Here is a 20,127-nt window from a genome sequence, read left to right on the forward strand (position 1 = left end):
GCTCGTTTCTGCCGGGCGGTCCGCGGCCTCCCTCTCCCCCCGGGCGGCGACTGCGGCGTTGGCCTCCGTTTCCTTCCCGACACTCACTCTGGCTTGAAACCGTTCTGTCTGTTCTGTCTGCCAGGCCAGGACGCAACTTCAGGCGGACAGGTAGCGGTCTGAGCTGCGTCCACGGCTCAGTGCCCAGTGCTTAGAAAGCGCACAGTAAGTATTCAGCGCTGTGGGCGCAGTGAAGGAATGAATGAGCTCGGGCGTGACCCGGCCTGCCTCTTGTCTGCTTCATTGGCACACGCTGTGACTTCCGACTAACTTGCAAAACTGAGCAGATGGAAGCCTGTTCCATCTTACGAAACGTGTTAGTGTCCTTGACCCCTTTGTTTGGCAGCTGTCAGGACAAGCTGTGACATAAAAGCTTACATTTTTGTAATAGCTTAGCACTAGCTTCCTTCCACACATTGGGGAGGCACTTACTGACTTCTGCACCATCTGGGCACGCTTTCTGGGACGCTAGGGACACAAAGGAGACGGCAACAGGGTCCCTTTCGCCAAGAGCCCAGGGGCCCAGTAGGGCAGGCAGACACCCAGACAGTTCCAGGACAGTGTAACCTGGTCATGCAGAGGAGGTGACAGGTGGTGCCGGTGGGCCTTGAGGGCGGCGGGAGGCACAGAAGAGGGACAGGGGTGGGCCGGAGCCCCATCTGGAGTTGGGTGTCGGGGCGTGGAGTGGCCAGGACCCTGGAGACCCAAACCTCACCCAGCAATTTTCTAAAAGGAGGCAGAGCTCCACATTTGCTCTGGTTTTTCAATGTTGGCCATGGCTAATTAACATTTTTTAAAACGCGAGCCCAACCAAATAGACCTCCCTGAGCCTGGCTGCGGGGTGGTCATCCTCAGGATGGGCTGTGTAGGAGGTAGGGGCTCCAGGAAAGGCAGCCTGAGGCCAGGGAGCCAGCCCGTGCCCAGGTGCCAGCCAGGTGCTCGTCTGACTGCCCCGGAGCCCTGTGGAGGCGGAGGCTTGCAGAAACTCCGTAGCCTGTTTCAGTGCAAGCAGCCGGTAAGTGGAATTCAAACCCAGGTCCTCCCTCCAGGTGAGCACCCCTTCCTGGGTGCCTCAGCACGGGTGTCCTCTTTTGGCTTTTGATTTGTTTTGGAGGAACAGCATCTAATCAGTTTAATGTTTTCCTCCACAGAATCTTTTTTTTTCCTTCAAAAGCATCCTGTGAGGTTAAAAGTAATTCTATTTTGACATAGTCTTCTCTGGACAGCTTTTATTTGCCTGGGAATTTAATCTTCAGGGTGCCAGAACTTTAAAAGAATTTGTTGACAGGTTAAAATCTGTTTATTCGGTCTCTTAAATAAATGTTAGTGGGTATATTTGAATTTGTCTATGTAAAACAAAATCTTAATTTTTTGGATAAAGATAAGTGCCAGAAAAACTGATTAATAGTGAGTAAACTAGTTGTTTTCGTGATGCGTGAGATGAAAAGTACTAGATTTGTTTCTTTTTAAGACTGTTGATTTGGCAGTAGGGCAGCTACTTTTGGTCTAACTATGTATGGTATAAACATCATGCTTAGTTAGAAAGGTGCTGTCTTTACGTTATTTTCCTTCAGAATAATTAGTTCTTAATTCATAATTGATTTGTGAGCTAGTTTCAGTGTCAGTCTTTGAACTGTTTCTCATGGGGACTTCTGTCTGGCTTTGGTGCATGTCCACTCCTGGCTGGCCATGTTCTCGTTTCTGGTGTCACCCGCTGACACACTCACCCAGTCCTGTCATGTCATGCCATCCACAGATTTTTCAATCTATGTCTCTGAAAGATAAGGACGCTTTTAAACTTGAAGAAGCAGTAATTCCTTAATGTCGCCAAATAACCAATCAGTATTCAGACTTCCAGCTGCCCCATGGATTTCAGTTTCTATAACAGTTGGGGCAGATCCAGATAAGCTCCACGCTCTGCGATTGGCTGGGATGTCTGTTGTGTTTCTTTTTGTCCACGGACTTCCCTCTGTGTGTCTCCTTTTGCCTCCGTGTACTGTATTTGCTGAAGCAGTGGGGCTATTCTGTAGCTCTCTGCGGTTGGTACTTGACCGCATGTCTGCAGTGCCATGTGCTGTGTCTTTCTATTGCCTGGACATTAGTAGGTGGAGCCGGGCAAGACTTGATCAGGTTTAGGGTACATTCTTGCATCAGGGTGCCTCCCAGGCAGGCTGCGCATCTGTCAGGAGGCACTCTGAGGTTCTTTGCCTACCATCTCACAGGTGGGCGAACTTGCCTGCCCAAGGGCAGACCATGGAAGTCTGCAGAGCCCTGGTCCTACCTGCTGATTTACACCACCCTGCCCTGGGTGTTTGCCCTCATGGTTTTGCAGACATTCCCTAAACACCCCATGTAGGTGGCAGGAGACTGAGGAATAAGCCACACACTTGCAGCCCCTAAGCCACTCGGGCGGTGGAGGTAGTCTTGCAGCACAATATGGGATGGATACAGAGCGGCACGCAGGAAGGGAGCACATGTCCCAGGGTTTGCCGGGAAGGGCCGGACAGGAAACTGCAGCAGTGGGTGCTCGCGCTGGAGTCTGAAGGCGAGTGAAGGCTGACCAGGAGGCAGAAGGGAGAGGGAGGTCGCTTCAAGCAGATGGAGCAGCCTGGCAGAAGCCTGAGGCGTGTGCCGCTCCTGGTGGTCCAGTGCCAGAGTGGCTGAGGCCTGGGCCCTGTGCTGGGCAGAGGGGGACCGAGCCATGTCCCAGGCAGCCGGTTGCCAGTGGAGGAACTCAGACAGGATGGGACAGTCACGGCGCATCTTCAGCAAATCACTTCTGTTTCCTCACTTTGAAATGATCACAGGTTTACAAGAACTTGCAAAGAGTACAGAGACCTTGTCCCCAGTGGCTTATGTTTACATGACTGTAGTTCAGTGTGTATACCAGGAGACTGGTGATGGTCCAAGGTGTGCGCAGTTCACTGTCACTTTCATCATGCATGGAGATCGTGTAACCACGGCCCCTTCAAGACCCAGCGCGGTTTCATCATCTCGGAGATCTTGCTCTGCCCCCTCGTGGCTGTGCCCCCCCCCCCCCCCCCACGACCCCTGGCAGCTGCTGATCTGGTAGACATCTCGGTGACTTTGTCATTTCAGGACCGTTGTAGGGGTGGACTTAAACATCGCGACCTTTTGAGATTGGCTTTTTTCACTCGGCGTGACTCCCTGAGATCCGCCCAAGCTATTGTGTGTGTCCATAGTTTGGTCCTTTCGTGACTGAGTGGTATCCCGTGGCATGGCTGTACAGCAGTCTGTCTAACCACCCCCCTTTGAAGGACATGTGGGTCACTTCTAGTTCTGAGTTATTGCATGTGAAGAGGCTGTGAACATGCATGTGCTTGCTGGCACAGTGTTCACGCATATGTCCTCATATGCACATGTATTTGTTTACGTAGATTGGATTGTGATGTGCACATGTGTGTCTTCTCATAGGTTGAATTGTGACATGTGCATGTGTGTTTCTGTAGATGGGACTGCAATGTGCACACATGTGCATTCACATAGATTGGACTGTGATGTGGACGTGTGTGTCTTCATGTAGATGGGATTGTAATGTGCATGTGTGTGCATTCACGTAGATGGACTCATAACATGCTTGCATGTGTTCATGTACATTGGATTGTGAAATGCATGTGTGTTCACATAGATTGGATTGTGGTGAGCACGTGTGATGTGCACGCTACTGTCCTGTATCCCAGGCTTCCTCACCCTTCTGGAGCTGCTTATTTCACCCCAGTCCTCTGTGTAGACTTGTAATTCATCTGCTCATGTTTGTGTTCAAGGGAGATTCTGGACATTGTTGTGCTGAAATGCAAATCATTACAACAGACTCACTGGGAGATGTTCAATCCTAGATGACAGAACAAAAAGAAATTTCATGGACCTGTAGAATAACATCTTAATTCTGTCTTTTTAAATGGTGCAGAATGCTCGTCTGTGTGATTCTGTTGTTGGCTTTAGACTTTAAAAGGCCAGAGTGACTAGCTTATACCTTTCGCATGAGTGTCCTCAGATGAGCCAAGCATACATGAGGGTCAGACAGGGCCTCAGCCTCTGCCCACTCACAGCAGGGCTGCGTCCTGGGCGGCTGGTCTGTACACAGGCGGGGTGAACAGACGTGCTAGTGTGGACAGACGACTGTGGCCCAGCGTTCTCTGTACAAGGACATCCACACTGACACCCAGGGAGATGGGCCTCGGGGCTGCAGGCCAGCTCTGGACCCCTCCTGGGCAGGAGCATGCCCGTGGCACACCCGGCACACCAGTGCCGCCAGGTCTGCCACCGCCTGCCACGGTGGCATAGGAATCTTGCTTTTTGGTTCCTCGCCTTAGCCTGAATCTGTGGACCTAGTGAGGCTGGCATGTTTGCTTTTCTTCTAGAGTTCCAGAAATGACTGTTCTGACTCATGCCCGTCTCTGCATCTGTGGACTTAGCAGGCCTGGGATGTCCGCTTTTCTTCTGACATATGCTGGTCTCTGGTTGAGGCATGAGCTGCTGCCTGGGAAGCAGGCTGGTGTGGCCAGCTTAGTGACGCGTTATCCCCTGGCTCACAGTAGTGTATGTATTCCTCTCTCCTCAGGCGGCTATTTCTAGTCCACTCCCTCACAAGGGGGTCTCGCCAGGCCTCAGAGCCCCTTCCTTCCATACCCGTCTTGCACCACTGATGTGTCTCTGCATTTTGTGTGCCTTTTTTAAGTTTAGAACTTGGTCAGCCCAAGTGTATCAACTGACAGCCGCGTTGTCGTACCCGTGAATTTGGAGCTCTGCTGAGTGATCTGTATGCGTGTAGTTTCAGCAAGCCCGCCGTTTGCCCTGCTTTTGTCTGAAGGTATCTGACAACTGACCGGCTCTCCGGAACATCCCGTGGCACTACACCATGAGCGACAGTAAATGTGACAGTCAGTTCTACAGCGTGCAAGTGGCAGACTCCACCTTCACCGTCCTGAAACGCTACCAGCAACTGAAACCCATCGGCTCTGGGGCCCAAGGGATTGTTTGGTAAGCACGGTCTGTATTCGTGGTGGGACTCGAACTTTTGCAAGAGTAAAAGGTAAAATGAAGCTGTCAGAACTTAGAAACACTGGTGGTGAGACATACTCTTTGTCACAGGTTTATGAGCTAAGCTGAGTCTACTGCTTGCTTTAGTTATGTGTAGTCAGGCTGTAGCATACAAACTCACATTCTCAGAATGCTGCGCGCGTGAAATAGGCAGCAATCTTTGTTTCATTTTTTTTTCATGTCCCCTGCCATCGTGATAGCGAGTGATAGGCATGTCATGCGTTGTGGCGGGGATTTTGGCTTTACTCATTGCTCCATCACGGCCACCTCTCCCTCCCCCCATCACCCCTGTTCATTTCCAGGCCCTTCCTCGCAGCGCCGTGCTGTTCACTGGCAGGTAGAGGCCAGGCCGTGTCATTGTCACTCCATGGACTAACCGGGAAGGGAAGCCCTGTGGGGCTTGGGCTGTCGTCTCTGCCCAGGTGCCTCCCTCCAGCTGTGTCCAGCCCACGATGTCAGAACCGTTGGTCTGACCCTGAACCCTAGTCTCTTGCATGGTAAGACAGTCCGCCGTCGCAGTGCCCTGGCCGGCTCCAGGTAACGCTTCACTTGTTTTCCAGACGATGCTTGTCAGCACTTCCCAAACTTTTATCCCTTATTTTTCTGGGAAGAACGTGTCTTCTTTGATTTTTGGTCAATGAAAGCAAGATTATCTCTACACCTAAAGGAAATGGTGATGGAGCCAAAAACCTAATGTTTACTGCTAGGAGGAGGGAGATTCGAGACTAAAAAGAGCTCTCTCGGGTGCTCTGGAGGGGAGTGTCAGCTTTTCTGCAGAGACGCTGAGCTTGGAGGATCTTCATCGGAGGTTTTAACTGGTCTTCTGTTGCAGAAACGTGTGGTCAGGGAAGTCCATTACTTTCTTTAGGCTGAGGGCCCTGGAAGCCAAGAGGAGGTGGCAGCCCAGGGTCTCTGAGAGAAACCGCACGGGAGGTGGGGCCATTTGGGAGGAATTCCCAGCTCCATCTCCGTGGTAATAATCTTAGTGCTGACACCTTGGCTGCCTATTGGCGCCCAGGTCCAGTGGGCAAGAGAAGGTCAAGCTGGTGGATGACTCCGATTAGGAAGCTTCGATGGTAGCAGAATGTTGTAAACAGCAGAATATTCTTCTGATTCATAATCCGTCTCTTATTTGGAATTGGGTGATAACGTGGCACAGATAACTCGAGGCACGAGAGAAGGAGAAGAACGAAGGGAGAGAGCTCGAAGCAGGAGATACCGGGCTCTCGGGGAGCTATGGTGGCTGAAGGCTGGTAGCCGGTTAAACGTGCTCCGTCTGGCCGGGCTCGATGGCTCAGCCTGTAAGCCCAGCGCTTTGGAAGGCCGAGGCAAGTGGATGGCCTGAGCCTGCGGGTTCAAGACCCACCCGGGCAACTTGGTGAGACCTCATCTCTACAATAAATCAAAAATTAGCTGGGCATGGTAGCGCGTGCCTGTAGTTCCAGCTACTTGGGAGGCTGAGGCAGAAGGATCGCCGGAGCCCAGCGGGTTGAGGCTGCAGTGGCTGGGAGTGGCCACTGCACTCCAGTCTGGGCAACAGAATAAGACTCCGACTCAAAAAAAAAAAAAAAAGTGCTCCATTTGCCAGGCTGGCCTGCCCCACGCTGGTTGCTGAGGGTTCATGACAATACAGCAGGACATGGTGTCTGACCATAAGGACCTGTAGTGACTCTCACAGTCACTGTGTCCACAGCAGAGGATGGGCTGGGAGGCTCCGTGGCTTCTCCCACCTCACAGGGTGTTTGTGGCAGATCTGGGGCCAGAAACAACTGGTGGCCTCAGGACCTGTTGCTGGAGCCAACGAAAACCTTGCTGGTGACTGAGAACCTGACACTTTTTGATACAATCAGGACTCTGACCTAACCCCTGTTTAGAATCTTAGCAATAAGGAATGTGAATGAATTACGAATAGCAACTATTCATCAAATACCTATTTGAAAATTCTCAGTTAATTGTATTTGTCTCTGTAGACAACTGTTCTTAGGTTTTAATTTTTATAGCCATAGTAGATATTCAGTTTTATGGTATTCTTCTGTTTTTTTTTTTTTAATTGGAGTCTTACTCCATTGCCCAGGCTGGAGTGCAGGGGCACGCTCACGGCCACCACAGCCTCAACCTGCTGGGCTCAGGCGATCTTTCCGCTTCAGCCTTCCAAGCAGCTGGAACTACAGGCATGCGCCATCATGCCTGGCGATTTTTTTTATTTACTGTAGAGATGAGGTCTCACCAAGTTGCCCAGGCTGGACTCAAACTGGTGCTCCCAAAGTGCTGGGATTGTAGGCGTGAGCCACCGCCCTTGGCTGGTCTTACGTTCTGATCGAGAAAGCAGACCCTTTCTGCGTGCTTTTAGCTTCCCTTTCCCCCTTTCTCTTTTGTGTCTGTTCTTCACCAGGCTGTGAGGCACCAAGTACGATTGGGAAATATCTGGTTAGGCCCATTTTTATCCCAAAAAAGCTTTTCCAAAAATAAACTCAACAATAGATTAGTGAATACTTGGACAACAGAAGTAGGACTTTTTAAAAATCATGTTCCTTATACCAGCATTTCCATTATACAGTTAATGGATTTGGTGCTATAAAGCTTCCTTCTCTGCCATTGTGTCTTGAACTAAGCTGTCAGTGGTCCTTGGGGTATGGCAAGCAGAGCAATGGCCCACATCCCTGACCCTGTGCGTGTGTTACTTTATGTGGCAGAAGGAACGCTGCAGATGCCATTCGATCAGTGGTCCTGAGGCGAGAGCGTTGTCTAGGGCGAGCCAGGCCGTCCCTGTAGAAGGGAGTCAGACGGGCGGGCGGCAGAGCAGTTTGGAGTGACGGGGGCTGCAGCCCAGGAACTTGGGCGCCTCCTCGGCTAGAAAAGGCAAGAAGCAGGTCTTCCCTAGAGCCTCTAGGAGCCAGCCCTGCCAATACCTTGCGGCCCATGGGGCCTGTGACAGCCTTCTGACCTCCAGAACTGTAAGATGATAGATCTGTATTGTTTTAAACCGGGAAATGTGGGGTAATGTGTTACAACAGCAATAAGAAACTGATATAGGGGATGTGTGTTTTTACATTTTTGAGAAATAAAGTGACATAGTAGCAGCCATGTATGGTGTATTTAGCTAGTTAATCTTCTACTTAAATTAGAGCTTTCTGAAGGCAGGTGTGCAGTGAAACCAGGGTACAGGTTGTCCGTGACTGGCACAGTTGCCTTTGATTTGTTTGTTTCTATGTTTATGTTCATTTAAAAATGCTAGTAAAAAACTATTAAAAATACATTTTAAAATGTTTATGATTTTGAAGCATTTATGATTTTGAATGTCAACTAAGTTATATACTGTGTATGACTGACAAAATTCTGTTATTCAGAATATATAAAGAACCCCCATCAATAAGATAAAGATAGGTAGTTAACAGATTGTCACAAGAGGATAACCAATGAACATAGGAAAAAGTGCTAAATGTCATTTTTCATCAGGGAAATGCCAGTTAAAACCACAGTGAGTATCTGTAGATGGAAATTAAGATGCTGGTGACACCGAGCCTTGGGAGCGTGGGACAGCTCACAGCAGCTCTCAGATGAGACCCCTCAAGCCCTGCAGTGGGCCGGTAAGCTAGTGGAACCACTTTGTCAAAGAGTTTGGCCTTGTCTGCTAAATACAACAGGTGCATCCCCACTCTCAGCCATCTACTCCTCAGAAACGTGTAGGGGACAGAATCAGGGCTGTGGGCAAGAATGGAGATGGCAGTGTTTTTTGGAATTGCTTGGAAACTGAAAGCAAACGAAAGACCTGTCAATGTTTGTGATAGAGTCATGCAAAGTAATATTGCAGCAGTGACCCAGTGAATTATAGCTACATACAACAGCAATGGATGAATCTCAAAAGTACAAGATTCCAAAAACAGGCAAAAATAAACTGTGGGGACTTGAGGGTCCATGTCCAGCTGGTAAAAGCAAGAAAGCGATTGTTGTACACTTCAGAAGTATGTCCACCTGTCTTTGGTAGACAGGAGGGATGGTAACCACGTGGGTGTGAGAGGGACTTTTGGTATCCTGACAGAACAGGACTGATAAATCACTGAGCTGGGAACAAAAAAGAAACAAAGAAGCAGAGGAGTGAACATGGCGTGGGTGCAGACCCTATCACCAGCCACACTCAGTGTGGTAGTTGGTGGCAGTGCCTTCCGAGTGCGAAGAGAAAGTTGATTCCGAACTTAGAAGACAAACTGTCAGCGAGGGGTGAGGCAGAGTGGGTCATTCATCTCCCACACGCTTCCCCGAGGAGGTTCCTTGAGGATATGCTCCAACCAGAAAGACACCCCGGGACTGCATGGCGCAGAGGCAGCAGGGGGCAGCCGTGAAGGAGTCAAGTCCTTGGCTGCCGCGCAGACGCAACCGGAGACGGCCATTCTACATGAACTGGCACATTCCCAGTCAGAAGTGGCCCTGAACACGGGCAGGAGACACACAGGCACCAACGAGGGACACTGGGCACTGCCGGTGAGGGGAGGGAGGGGGACAAGGGGCACAGAGCCACCCATAGACACCGCGTCCACTGCTGGGGAGAGGGCTTGCTAGAAGCCCAGACCTCACCTCGCTCAGCTTACTTATGTAAGTGCGGTAGATCCAGATAGAAGATGGTGTACGAAGCTAGAAGGCTAAACAGGTATTTTTTCCTTAACAAGAAAAAACGCTTATGGAAAACGGGAAAGAGCTAGAAAAAGTCATGGTCTGAGTGAACAGCCACGGTGCTTGAGCACTGACGGGGCGTGACAGGAGGCACCACAGGCCCACAATGCTGGGAACAGCCCCTCGTCTCACGAGAGGCAGCGGGGGCCGTGTAGCCTCAGGAAGTGAAGTGTCGTGATGTTTACGTGTGCACACACTCTCCCAGACACATCCTTCCAGGCACTTCATCCACTTCCAGACACATTCTAAAGAAGCACAGCAAACCTAGTTATGCATGTAGGAGAAATGTGTCACCAGGCCTTTAAACTCAAGTTGGAGGAAAAGGAAGAGGGATGGGGGAGGGCGTAATGTCTCACCATGCACATAGGGGTCGACCTTCCTGGTGAGGCTGGTGAGCCGTCATCTGAAGTCGCAGAGGTCGCCAAGCGCAAACCTGGCCGAGGAGAGCAGCCCTGGGCATGCTGGCGACGCTGGAAGCGACCAGCTGCTCGGTTTTCATAATGGGGCGGAAGCAGGGTGTTTCTCAAGTCGGTGAGAGAAGAGACAGTGATAGAAATAGATTATTTGCAGTTAAGAATTGATCGCAAGAACCGAAACAGGAATAACTGAAGGGGTGGCTCCTGGGGCTGGAAGCAGGAGCAGGAAGCACGTGCCCCTCAGATGCTCCATGTTGGTCCGGTTCACTCCCGTTGGACAAAAACTTTTTTTTAATTGGCAAATAAAAATTGTGCATGCCTATCAAGTACAGCATGTTGTAAATATGTTTGTGTCGTGGAATGGCTACCTCGAGCTCACCAACAGGTGCATTTCCTCACGTAATTCATTGTGATTAACTATAGTCAGTCTGCTGAAATCTCTGAACTTATTCCTCTAAACTGAAATTTTGGACAAAAACTTTTGAGACCGGAAGGCTGTGTCTATTTTCAAATTCTCAAGTCTGAGAAATACGCAATTACAAATACACATGTGGACATGTGTACCTATTAATGGTTGGTTCCACAAGTAGACTAACCTTCATGTGAACAGCACGTCTGGGTTTACATATGCGTATGCACGTGCACGCAGTATGAAGTGAATTAAAAGTAAACTACAAAGCATCTGATAATTCTCAACCAAATGCTTTAGCGACAGCCTTCAGCTTAAAAACATTGAATTAAGTTGGAGCTGTTTGGTAAAAACCATGACTAATGGAAGAGAATATGTGTAAAACAAGGTTACGATCTTGCTAGGATACCTGGAAACAGTATTCTAAACTGTGCTCAGATTCTCAGATGGCCTTGGGCTGTTACCTCCTGAGGAGTAGGCAAAGGAAACATGCAAGGGTACCATTTAGTGCTCGTGGAAAAACCGAAAGCGTGCAGTCAGGCTCTTAATTTTCTGTGTCTGTTTTCTGGAGAAAAATGAACACTAAATTTCAACAGGGAACTTGTGATGCTGGAAACAGCTTCCAATTTTGATCTTGCTATAATAGGAGGGGAGGAATTTTAGAGTTTTATATATAGCAGTTGCTTATGATAGAGATTTTGAATCAGGGATTTACCGTGAGCCAAGATTTTGGCTTCCGTTATCTTTTTATATCTGTCTGGGAAAGAAACACAGTCACTTAAAATTTAGATGTATGATATTCTTCCACAAGCTTAGCTATTTCCTCTGCTGTGAGACTCCAAAATAGACTTGCATTTCAAGCTATGATGGCAATAACTTTATTCGCCCTATTAACTTCTGGACGACGCCCACCCTGAGGACTTCATTTCCTGACTGGTCTTACGTGCTCTGTGCTAAGTGGCTGGGTTCTGAAGTAGTCCTCTCGAGCGCCCTCGGGAGAACTCGGGATGTGAAGGTCTCAGCCGCTGGCAGGTCCCTGCCTCTACAGGGTCCTCAGCCAGCATGCTTGGCTCTCCACACGTCCCAGTGCCTCAGATACAGACGAAGTGGACCTCCCTTGCTGCTCGTTGCAAGACAACGCCTTGAGTGTGCGTTCTGCGAGGCTCCATTTTCCAAAATCATCCTAACAGACTGTGTGTTGTGTTTCCTCATCGTAGTGCTGCGTTCGATACAGTTCTTGGGATAAACGTTGCGGTCAAGAAACTCAGTCGTCCTTTTCAGAACCAGACTCATGCGAAGAGAGCTTACCGTGAGCTCGTCCTGTTAAAGTGTGTCAATCATAAGAATGTAAGTCCTGGATGTTTTTTCTGTGTGCTTGAATGTTACCAGTGCTGTGATCACCTTGGGGGGGGGGGGGGTTGTCTTTTGAAATACACTGAGTTCAGACCTAGGCTAAACTAGTGATACAAACTTCTGCTAAGGTGATTGATGATACTCTTCTGAGTTAGAGTTACTATTGCGGAAATTGAACTTCTGGAGGCCTCACAGTCCACAGGAGTTCGGGTCCCTCAGCTCAGGAATGTCAGTCAGTCCTGGAGCTCTGTTTGGTTCTACTGTTTCTGTTTCTATAAAGCAGGAACCGTGTTGACCCAACAAGCTGAGCAATAACTAAGTTTTTTTTTTTTAATACATTGTTCAATACGTAGCTTTTTACCTCGTGTGTGACATTTCAGTTTTAAATGCACGTGATTCGACGATGTTAATGCAGGATAGCTGTTTGGGGCATCTCCGCGGGCATCGTGTCTCTGGAACCAGAGGCTGTGCTCACTGGGCGTGTGGTGTGTCCGGCTGGTTGCTGAGCGTGCTGACAGCCTTACCGTGTTACTGTCGTGAGCATTAGATCTGGAAGGAGCTTTGGGGACCAACTCGTATGACCCCCCTTTTTTGGAGGGTTAGGGTTAATAGTTAAGACTGCACTAAAGTCTGTGTGGCTCCTCTTAACATTTATGCTGGCTCTCTCAGGTGTAGGGACATTTAGTATGAAAGTAAGATGCCTTTTGTTCTTTTGAGTCTTTGGTTGGGTTGGTTTTTATTTCTCCAGTGTGAGCTTTATTTTACTTATTTGTTTAAAAATATTTCAGATTACAGATAAAGTACGAGTATTAATTTTTAAAATTCAGACAGCATGAAAAAGAAAGTAAAAATTCCTGGGTCGCACACCCACAGATCAGTAGTGGTAGCACTCTGGTGAGCATTCTTACACATACTGAGGTATAATTCATTTTCTCTTTTCAGATAATTAGTTTATTAAATGTGTTTACACCTCAAAAGACTCTAGAAGAATTTCAAGATGTGTGAGTATCATTTTTATTTAGTAACACCCTAGATGGAAAGCAACTGCTTTTTATACTTAGAAGATGTGGATGGCAGTCCTGTTTAATGCTATTGTAGACACTGTTCTCTGTGGAAGAGGAATATTGAGAAAAATTGTTGTCAGTATTTCGTGTTTGTGCCTGGAGGGTTATCACGTTCAGAACGGTAAAGATGACTGAAAAGCCTTCTTCAGAGCACAGAGCAACCCCTGACGTCAACTGCCCTGTTTACTGAACTGTAAAATGTTTCTCCGCAGTCTCTGATAGCCAGGTGCTCAAAGTTGATTTGGAATGATGAAGTCATTAAGTATTCTGTGTTTCCAGAACCTTAAAGAGAATTCTCTTGCTGACTAACAGTGAGACACAATGTTAATTTACCCCATTGAGGCACAATGCCAACTCCGTCCTAAGTGTTTTGGCGTGCTCAGTCAGCCAGCAGATACTCAACTGCCCACTGTGTGCTGGACATGTGTCTGGGCTGGACCAGGGCTCGGAAGTGCTCCGAGGGGCTGCGGGCTGGAAGTCAGGCTGCGGCTTGAAATGGGGTGCTTGGGAAAGACTGTGAGCTGGTGATGGTTGCAGAGAGCCTCGAGGCGGTAAGACGTGGTCCTGCAGATCCTTGGGAGCGAAGAGACAGAGATGGAGGGCCAGACGCGCCCGGGCCAGCAGTGGGCACCTGCCTGGCGTGTCCCGGACCAGCCAGCGCCATGTGGCTCCAGTGGCGGGAGCAGGGCTGTGGGGAGCAGGCTGAGAGTGACACTGGGCTGCTGGGCAGATGTCCTTGGCTCTTTGCAGGTGACACGGTAGGGCTCCCCACAGAGAGGAAGTGGAAGCACCTGCCCCGCACTGGAAGAGTGCGTCTAGCTCCTCAGTGCATGGCCCTCTGCTGGGGGCGGGCGCAGAGCACCACCACCGCTGTCACAGCGGCTCCAGGAGGGACTCGGAGGCTCCGTGTGGCCCCCAAGGGTCATGGCGAGGAAAGGAAAGAGGCAGAAGCCAACACGGCCTCAGAGGTCGCCTCGCTGTACTTGCCGACAGGTGGTTGTGTGGTGTGGGCGGAGTCGGGATGACGCCTGGGCTTGGCCAGGCACGGTGGGTGAAGTTGCTCTTAGCCAAGACGCAGGACGGGGTGCGGAGCGGGCCGGGTCAGGCGTCAGTTCCGGGGTGAACGCCGAGACGTCCTCGGGACGTCCAGGCGCACTGGGACGAGGCAGGGGAGTGAGCCTAGCGTGCAGGAGGGCCGGGCCGGCCAAAGGCAGGAGTCAGGAGGTGATGAGATCGCCGAGGAGGTGTGTGTGTTAGAGACAGGGCTGAGGACACCGCAGGGCTCCATGGCGGGAGTTTGGGGCAGGGCTAGCCTGAGTTGCAGGACTGGCCACTGGATTCAGCAACATGGAGGCAGTCGTGGCCTTGTGAGGTCAGCGTCAGCAGATTGGTGGGCACAGACCTGACCCAAGGGGACTAAGAACTGGAGGTGGCAGGTGTAGACACTGCTTGGGGAGATTTGCTTGCAAAGGGAACCAAAACTGGGGTGCTAGCTGTCGGGGGAGGAGTCAACTTTCCTCTGTGATTGTTGTGTGACCGCTTTTTGAAATGTGTTTCTTAGAGCGGCTGAGAGTCACAGCAGAGTTGAGCAGGAGGTGCCGCGTTCCCGTGTACCCCCACACCCCACAACTCAGCCTCCCTGTGGTCCACACTCCCCCTCACCCGGTGCGCTTGTAGGTTGGTGGACTGGAACAGCCCGGCTGGGTGCTGGGGCGTGAAGCTAAGCAGGACTTGAGTGCAAGATTGTGCAGCACGGTGCCAGAGTTGTTTTATTTTCCACGCGGTTGGACGCTTCATGTTCTTCAGAACGTTTCTAGGAAGTTCCATCAGGCCTTTGCTCTTTTTGAGATGCCTTGTAAATGTCTAAAGAAAGCAAGTTGTCTCTTGTGCCAGCACGGTGGTTAGATGGTGGGTCATTACTTGCCAGCCATGGAGGGACCTTGGATGGTTCCCACATCTGAGCGACCTTCTTCCTCAGGTACCTGGTCATGGAGCTGATGGACGCCAACCTGTGTCAGGTTATCCACATGGAGCTGGACCATGAGAGGATGTCCTACCTCCTCTACCAGATGCTCTGTGGCATTAAGCACCTGCATTCGGCCGGTATCATCCACAGGGTGAGTCGTGATGGAGCTGACCTGGTTTCGGAGGCACAGGGCCAGGGGGCGGGGGGCAATCACACCAGTCAGGGTGCCCAATCTCAAACCAGATGCAGCGAGGACCAGAGGGAGACCTGAACTTGACCTGTACGAGGACCACTTGGATACCTAATTCTGAGCGTACCCCAGATCTTAAAAACAGAAAAAAATTTTTTTTTTTTTTTTTTTGAGTTGGAGTCACTCTGTCGCCCAGACTGGAGTGCAGTGGCCGCTCCTGGCCACCGCAGCCTCTACCTGCTGGGCTCTGGCGATCCTTCCGCCTCAGCCTTCCAAGTAGCTGGAACTACAGGCGTGCGCTACCACACCCGGCTGATTTTTTGATTTATTGTAGAGATGAGGTCAGCCATGTGGTTGTAATCACTCCTTCCATGCAAGAGAACTGAATTAATCTTTTTTTTTTTGAGTTGGAGTCTCACTCTGTCGCCCAGACTGGAGTGCAGTGGCGCTCCTGGCCACCGCAGCCTCAACATGCTGGGCTCCTGCGATCCTTCTGCCTCAGCCTTCCCAGTAGCCGGAATTACAGGCACGCACTACCGCGCCCAGCTGATTTTTTGATTTATCGTAGAGATGAGGTCTCGCCAAGTTGCCCAGGCAGGTCTCGAACCCACGGGCTCAGGCAATCCACTCACCTCACCCTCCCAAAGACACGGGATTACAGGCTGAGCCACCGAGCCCAGCTTGAATTAGTCTTTAAAAAGTGGTCAACTTTCAAGATCCACATGAACAGGGGCATTTGCTGTGTCTCAAGAGACGCCCTGGAAGGCACCCGAGGAGGCCCCCTGCCGCCGGGCACGGGTGTGTGGGCAGCCCAGCTCCTGCTCCCCGTTGCATGGTGCGTTTTTCTAGCTTTTCCTTTTTAGGCAACTTAAAACTTAGACGAAAATGCAAGGACAGGACAAGAGCTCCCAACCGCCGCATGTCCAGATCCAGCTGTTGACACTTTTGCCGCATCGCGAGTCCCGTTTTTAGTGAGGAAGTCAGATGGGGGCTTGGGTTAGGGGCCAAGGGGCAGATGAGGCAGCCGCCAGGAACCCGCTTGCTTGGGTCATGGCCAGATGCCTGTGTCTCGTGCGCACAGCCCCCTGTCCACAGTGGGAGTGGCCGTGCCAGGACTGGTATCATTGTTTTACCTGTACAACTGTGTAAGCAGAACATCATGATAGAAGTTTTCTCCAACAGCTAAAAAGTCGAGTGAGACTAGCAGCAGAGATAACATAGTTTATTGAGGTAACTCTTCCCAGCACTCCCTAAATTATGCTATACTGATTTTGTTGGCAGGCTGTCCTGTCCAGTCTAGCTCAGAAGGCACATTTTCTGAGCTGAACTCTGTGGGGAGGAAGATAGGGAGGCAAGCAGAGTGGCTCCCGCTGCTGCAGGAAGGAGAGCCTCCTCGTGGCCAGACCTGTTAGCTGCCAGGGACGCTTGGGTGCTCAGCCACAGGCCAGGCCCCGCGGGGCAGAGCCCACCTCCCCGACCTGGAGGGCAGAGCCCTTCCCCGCCTCGAGCGGAGGGTGCCTCTTGTCCTCCAGGCCTGGCTCACCGGCCTCCCGTCGCCAGCCAGTGTGTGGCTTAAAATGCAGCCTTTGCTGCCCCCACGTGGTCAGTTAAAATATGTTGGTGACTTTGCTTGAAAAAGCGCGGTCAAGGCTCCAGTTGAAAGTACAGATCCCCTAGCCTACCCTTGCACTTCTCTTCTAAAACTTACGTGGACGCTCGTGTAGTTTAAGGCGCGTCTTACTCAGCGCATGCCTTCAGATGAGTCCCCCAGGCTGTTCGCACCAGGCCTTGGTAGTTGCCCAAGGGAAACGTTTGCCTGACGTGTTTCTCCCTGGGACCAGAGGTGAGTGGGAAGGTGCAGCCTCCTGTCCTGAGGCCTCGGGCGAGCTGTGCGCCCCTTTCACAGAATGGCCCTGAGAGGAGCGGCGCGGGAGTGAGAGGCTGTGGAGCAGAGGCAGGTCGGGAGGGTCCCTGGGGCGTGTCTGCTCTTGAGGCCGATGAGTGTTTGTCTTGTGCGAGAGCTGCTCTCCAGAGCTGCTCCACACACAAGGCCAGCTCTGGTGTCGCCCGCTCTCCCTAGCCACACAGCCTCACAGGGGCGGGTGTAGGCCAGCAGGCTGTGTTGGTTCGGTTAGGACTTGAAGCCCAGCAACATCGTTGTGAAGTCAGACTGCACCCTCAAGATCCTGGACTTCGGCCTGGCCCGCACGGCGTGCACCAACTTCATGATGACACCCTACGTGGTGACGCGGTACTACCGGGCCCCCGAAGTCATCCTAGGCATGGGCTACAAACAGAACGGTGAGCACAGGCTGGGAGGGGCTGGCCTCGGAGGTGGCGCAGCGGCAGGGTGTGCCCTGCCTTGGGCTGCAGGAGACTGCAGGACCGTGTTCCACAGGTTGCCACAGTCCGTGGGCAGGAAGGGGTCTGCTCCAGGTTCCCTCGGGTTAAATCATTCACTCACGAAATTCACCTTTTAAGTTAGTGCTCTTGAGCTTTTAGTCAAAACGTAGCCCATGCAGAAGTACACATCCATCTCCCAAGTGGCAGCTCGATGGCGCCTCCGCCAGTCGCTCCCCGCCCTTGTCCCTCCTGGTCTCAGTTCCGCTGAGTGGCTGAGCGGGCTGCAGCCTGACCCCGGCACCACAGATTGGCTTTACTCACTGGATTTTTGAACTTGATGTACATGAAATAATATACCTGGCTCTCTTTGGTGAAAATTGGTGTTTGTTAACTCCAGGGCTTAGCTTATTCTGGCAGTGTCAGAGCTCTTTGAAACATAGCTTTTAACACCTTTGTTGAAAAGAACTAAATCACGTTTACCTACCAAAAAAGAAAAAGAGGCGGACGGCTTGAGTCGTCCTAGTGAGCTTGCTCTGGGCCCTAGCTGCTTTGCTGCCTGTGCCCTCCTGGAGAGACTCCAGGTGCTCCTGGCGGGGGAGAAACCAGACCCCACTGGCTTCTCCCCACAGCTGGCACTGAGACACCCCAGGGGAGGGTGGCACATGGAGTGGGCCCCGTGGCAGGGCAACCTGGGCCCCGCGGGCTGCCCTGTAGGTGTGGAGAAGGGTCTCCCACCCGCTGGCTCCGACTGCCCTGGATTTGTCTCTGGGAGGGGGCGGAGGAGAGACGCAGACTCCGGCTGGCTTCTAACCCCTGGCGTTTGGTAGTGGACATCTGGTCGGTCGGGTGCATCTTGGCGGAAATGGTCCTCCATAAAGTCCTGTTCCCAGGAAGAGACTGTATCCTTCACGGAATGCCAGCACGGCTGCGAGCCTGGGGGTGGCACGTGGTCCCTGTGAGCCAAGTGCACAGGCACTGCTTGTCCTGGTTTTTCTCCATTCATTTGTTTTAAGCCGCCATTCCGGGCTCTCTGGCGCACAGCCTAGCGCTGCATGCTGCAGGGTGCCGTCGAGGGCAGCATTTGTCACCCGCGGTGATGCCCCATGTCTGTGCTGGTGCGCTGTGGGAGTTCCCGCCTCACCTTTGGTTTGTTCATGGCACTTCATAATTTTTCATTTCATTTTATTTTCAGTTGATATCTGGTCAGTGGGTTGCATCATGGGCGAGCTGGTGAAAGGTTGTGTGATATTCCAAGGTACTGACCGTATCCTTCCCGGACCCCCCATCCCCCACACTTACTGGAACGCTGCAGGCAGTGACTACCTGCCTGGACACCCGCCGGATGGCGTCGCCTCCCTGCTGGACTCTGCTTTAGGGGCTTTGTTGTATTTCTGAGTCTTGTCACAAACCAGGGGGTTCAGTTTTACATTCGCTTTTTCACCTGGCTACCTGTGCCGAAATTGTTAAAATTTGAGTCATGTTAAACCAGTTATATTAAGTTAACTCTTAACTTTATTAAAAATAGCTGGGCCCATAGACGAAATTATTTACTCTTTGACAAGCGTATTCTGATGCTTAAATGAAAATACCATTTTATGTAGTTTACTCCATTAATTTAACTAGGAAAGATGCCATCTAAATTGAATAGGCTAGCGTGCTTGTGTGATTTAACTAACACACTGTTTCATTAGTTACTGGTATGCAATTATTTCCCCCAAAGAAAAAACTGACATACGTTATACAAGGCCTCAGTGAAAAGATTAACATGGAAACGCTGGACAGAACTGTATGTTAAATTTGCTTGTCTCTTACTGTGCTGCTGTCTCACAGAAATTTTCTGAAAAGTCCACGTGGCGGGCATTTTGTGACACGCTGGGGAAGTCTCAGTGCGTGTCGAGTGAAAGAGGCCAGCAGGTCATCTGGGGGAGGCGGCCCAGGAGGAGCAGGCGGTCACTGCCCTTTCCTCGCGCGGCTGCCCTCACCTGAGTAACTTTCGCCGACGTGTTCTTCACACCCTTTTTCGTTGTGTCTGACCATTGGTTTTTCATTAGCCTTTGACTTTGTTTTTTGTTAGGAAAGCTTGAAGTAGTCTCTGTTTCTGGCAGATGGATGGCTGCTTTTAAAGGACATCAAGCCCCGTGGCCAGTATTTTGTGTTGTTTGTAAAAGTCATCTTATGAGGGTATTTATTTTTAACAACATAAATTCTTCGCAACACAAACTTGGAACGAAAAGATCTTATTCCTCTCATCTTACTTATCTTCCTCTGCATTTCCCACATCACAGATTATATAATATGTGATGTTAAATACAGCATTTTGTTGTCGTAAATTTTCTAGCAGTTTCCATAGGCTGACCTTGGATTCACTTGTTTCCATCTATAAAAAAGAAGGCCTTATTTTGAAAGTAAAAAAGGGAAAGTTTAGGTAGCCTAAGGATTAATAATTTTGAATTATCTATTTGATGTTCAGTTTGTCTCAATTCTTATTCATTTTGTGCCTTTCCTTGTTTTATTAAGAAGCGTGTTCTTGCCAAGCTCGGTGGCTCAGCCTGTAATCCCGCGCCTTTGGGAGGCTGAGGTGAGTGGATTGCCTGAGGCCGCGGGTTCGAGACCCGCCT

At 50.7% G+C, this 20,127-nt stretch overlaps 1 protein-coding gene across 11 annotated transcripts in view; it reads left to right on the top strand.

The window, feature by feature from the left end:
* Window positions 1–132: 132 nt before the first annotated feature.
* MAPK9 (mitogen-activated protein kinase 9) overlaps window positions 133–20,127 on the top strand; it is a 34,102-nt gene continuing 14,107 nt past the window's right edge. For 4 of the 11 annotated variants that reach the window (XM_008050906.1, XM_021709022.1, XM_008050908.2 and 1 more), the window contains exons 1-6: window positions 4,803–5,040; window positions 11,811–11,940; window positions 12,889–12,947; window positions 14,989–15,127; window positions 17,302–17,467; window positions 18,702–18,773. In XM_008050906.1, coding sequence (XP_008049097.1) covers window positions 4,919–5,040; window positions 11,811–11,940; window positions 12,889–12,947; window positions 14,989–15,127; window positions 17,302–17,467; window positions 18,702–18,773 — 688 coding nt within the window. In that variant the 5' untranslated portion in view covers window positions 4,803–4,918. Of the gene's footprint in view, window positions 205–4,802; window positions 5,041–5,547; window positions 5,598–11,810; window positions 11,941–12,888; window positions 12,948–14,988; window positions 15,128–17,301; window positions 17,468–18,336; window positions 18,409–18,701; window positions 18,774–20,127 lie in introns of those variants that run through there. The other 7 variants (XM_008050907.1, XM_021709023.1, XM_008050909.2 and 4 more) reach the window with 5 other exon arrangements.

Source organism: Carlito syrichta, unplaced genomic scaffold (assembly GCF_000164805.1).
Source record: "Carlito syrichta isolate Samal-C Ts95f unplaced genomic scaffold, Tarsius_syrichta-2.0.1 Scaffold154169, whole genome shotgun sequence".
Taxonomy (NCBI): Eukaryota; Metazoa; Chordata; class Mammalia; order Primates; family Tarsiidae; genus Carlito; species Carlito syrichta.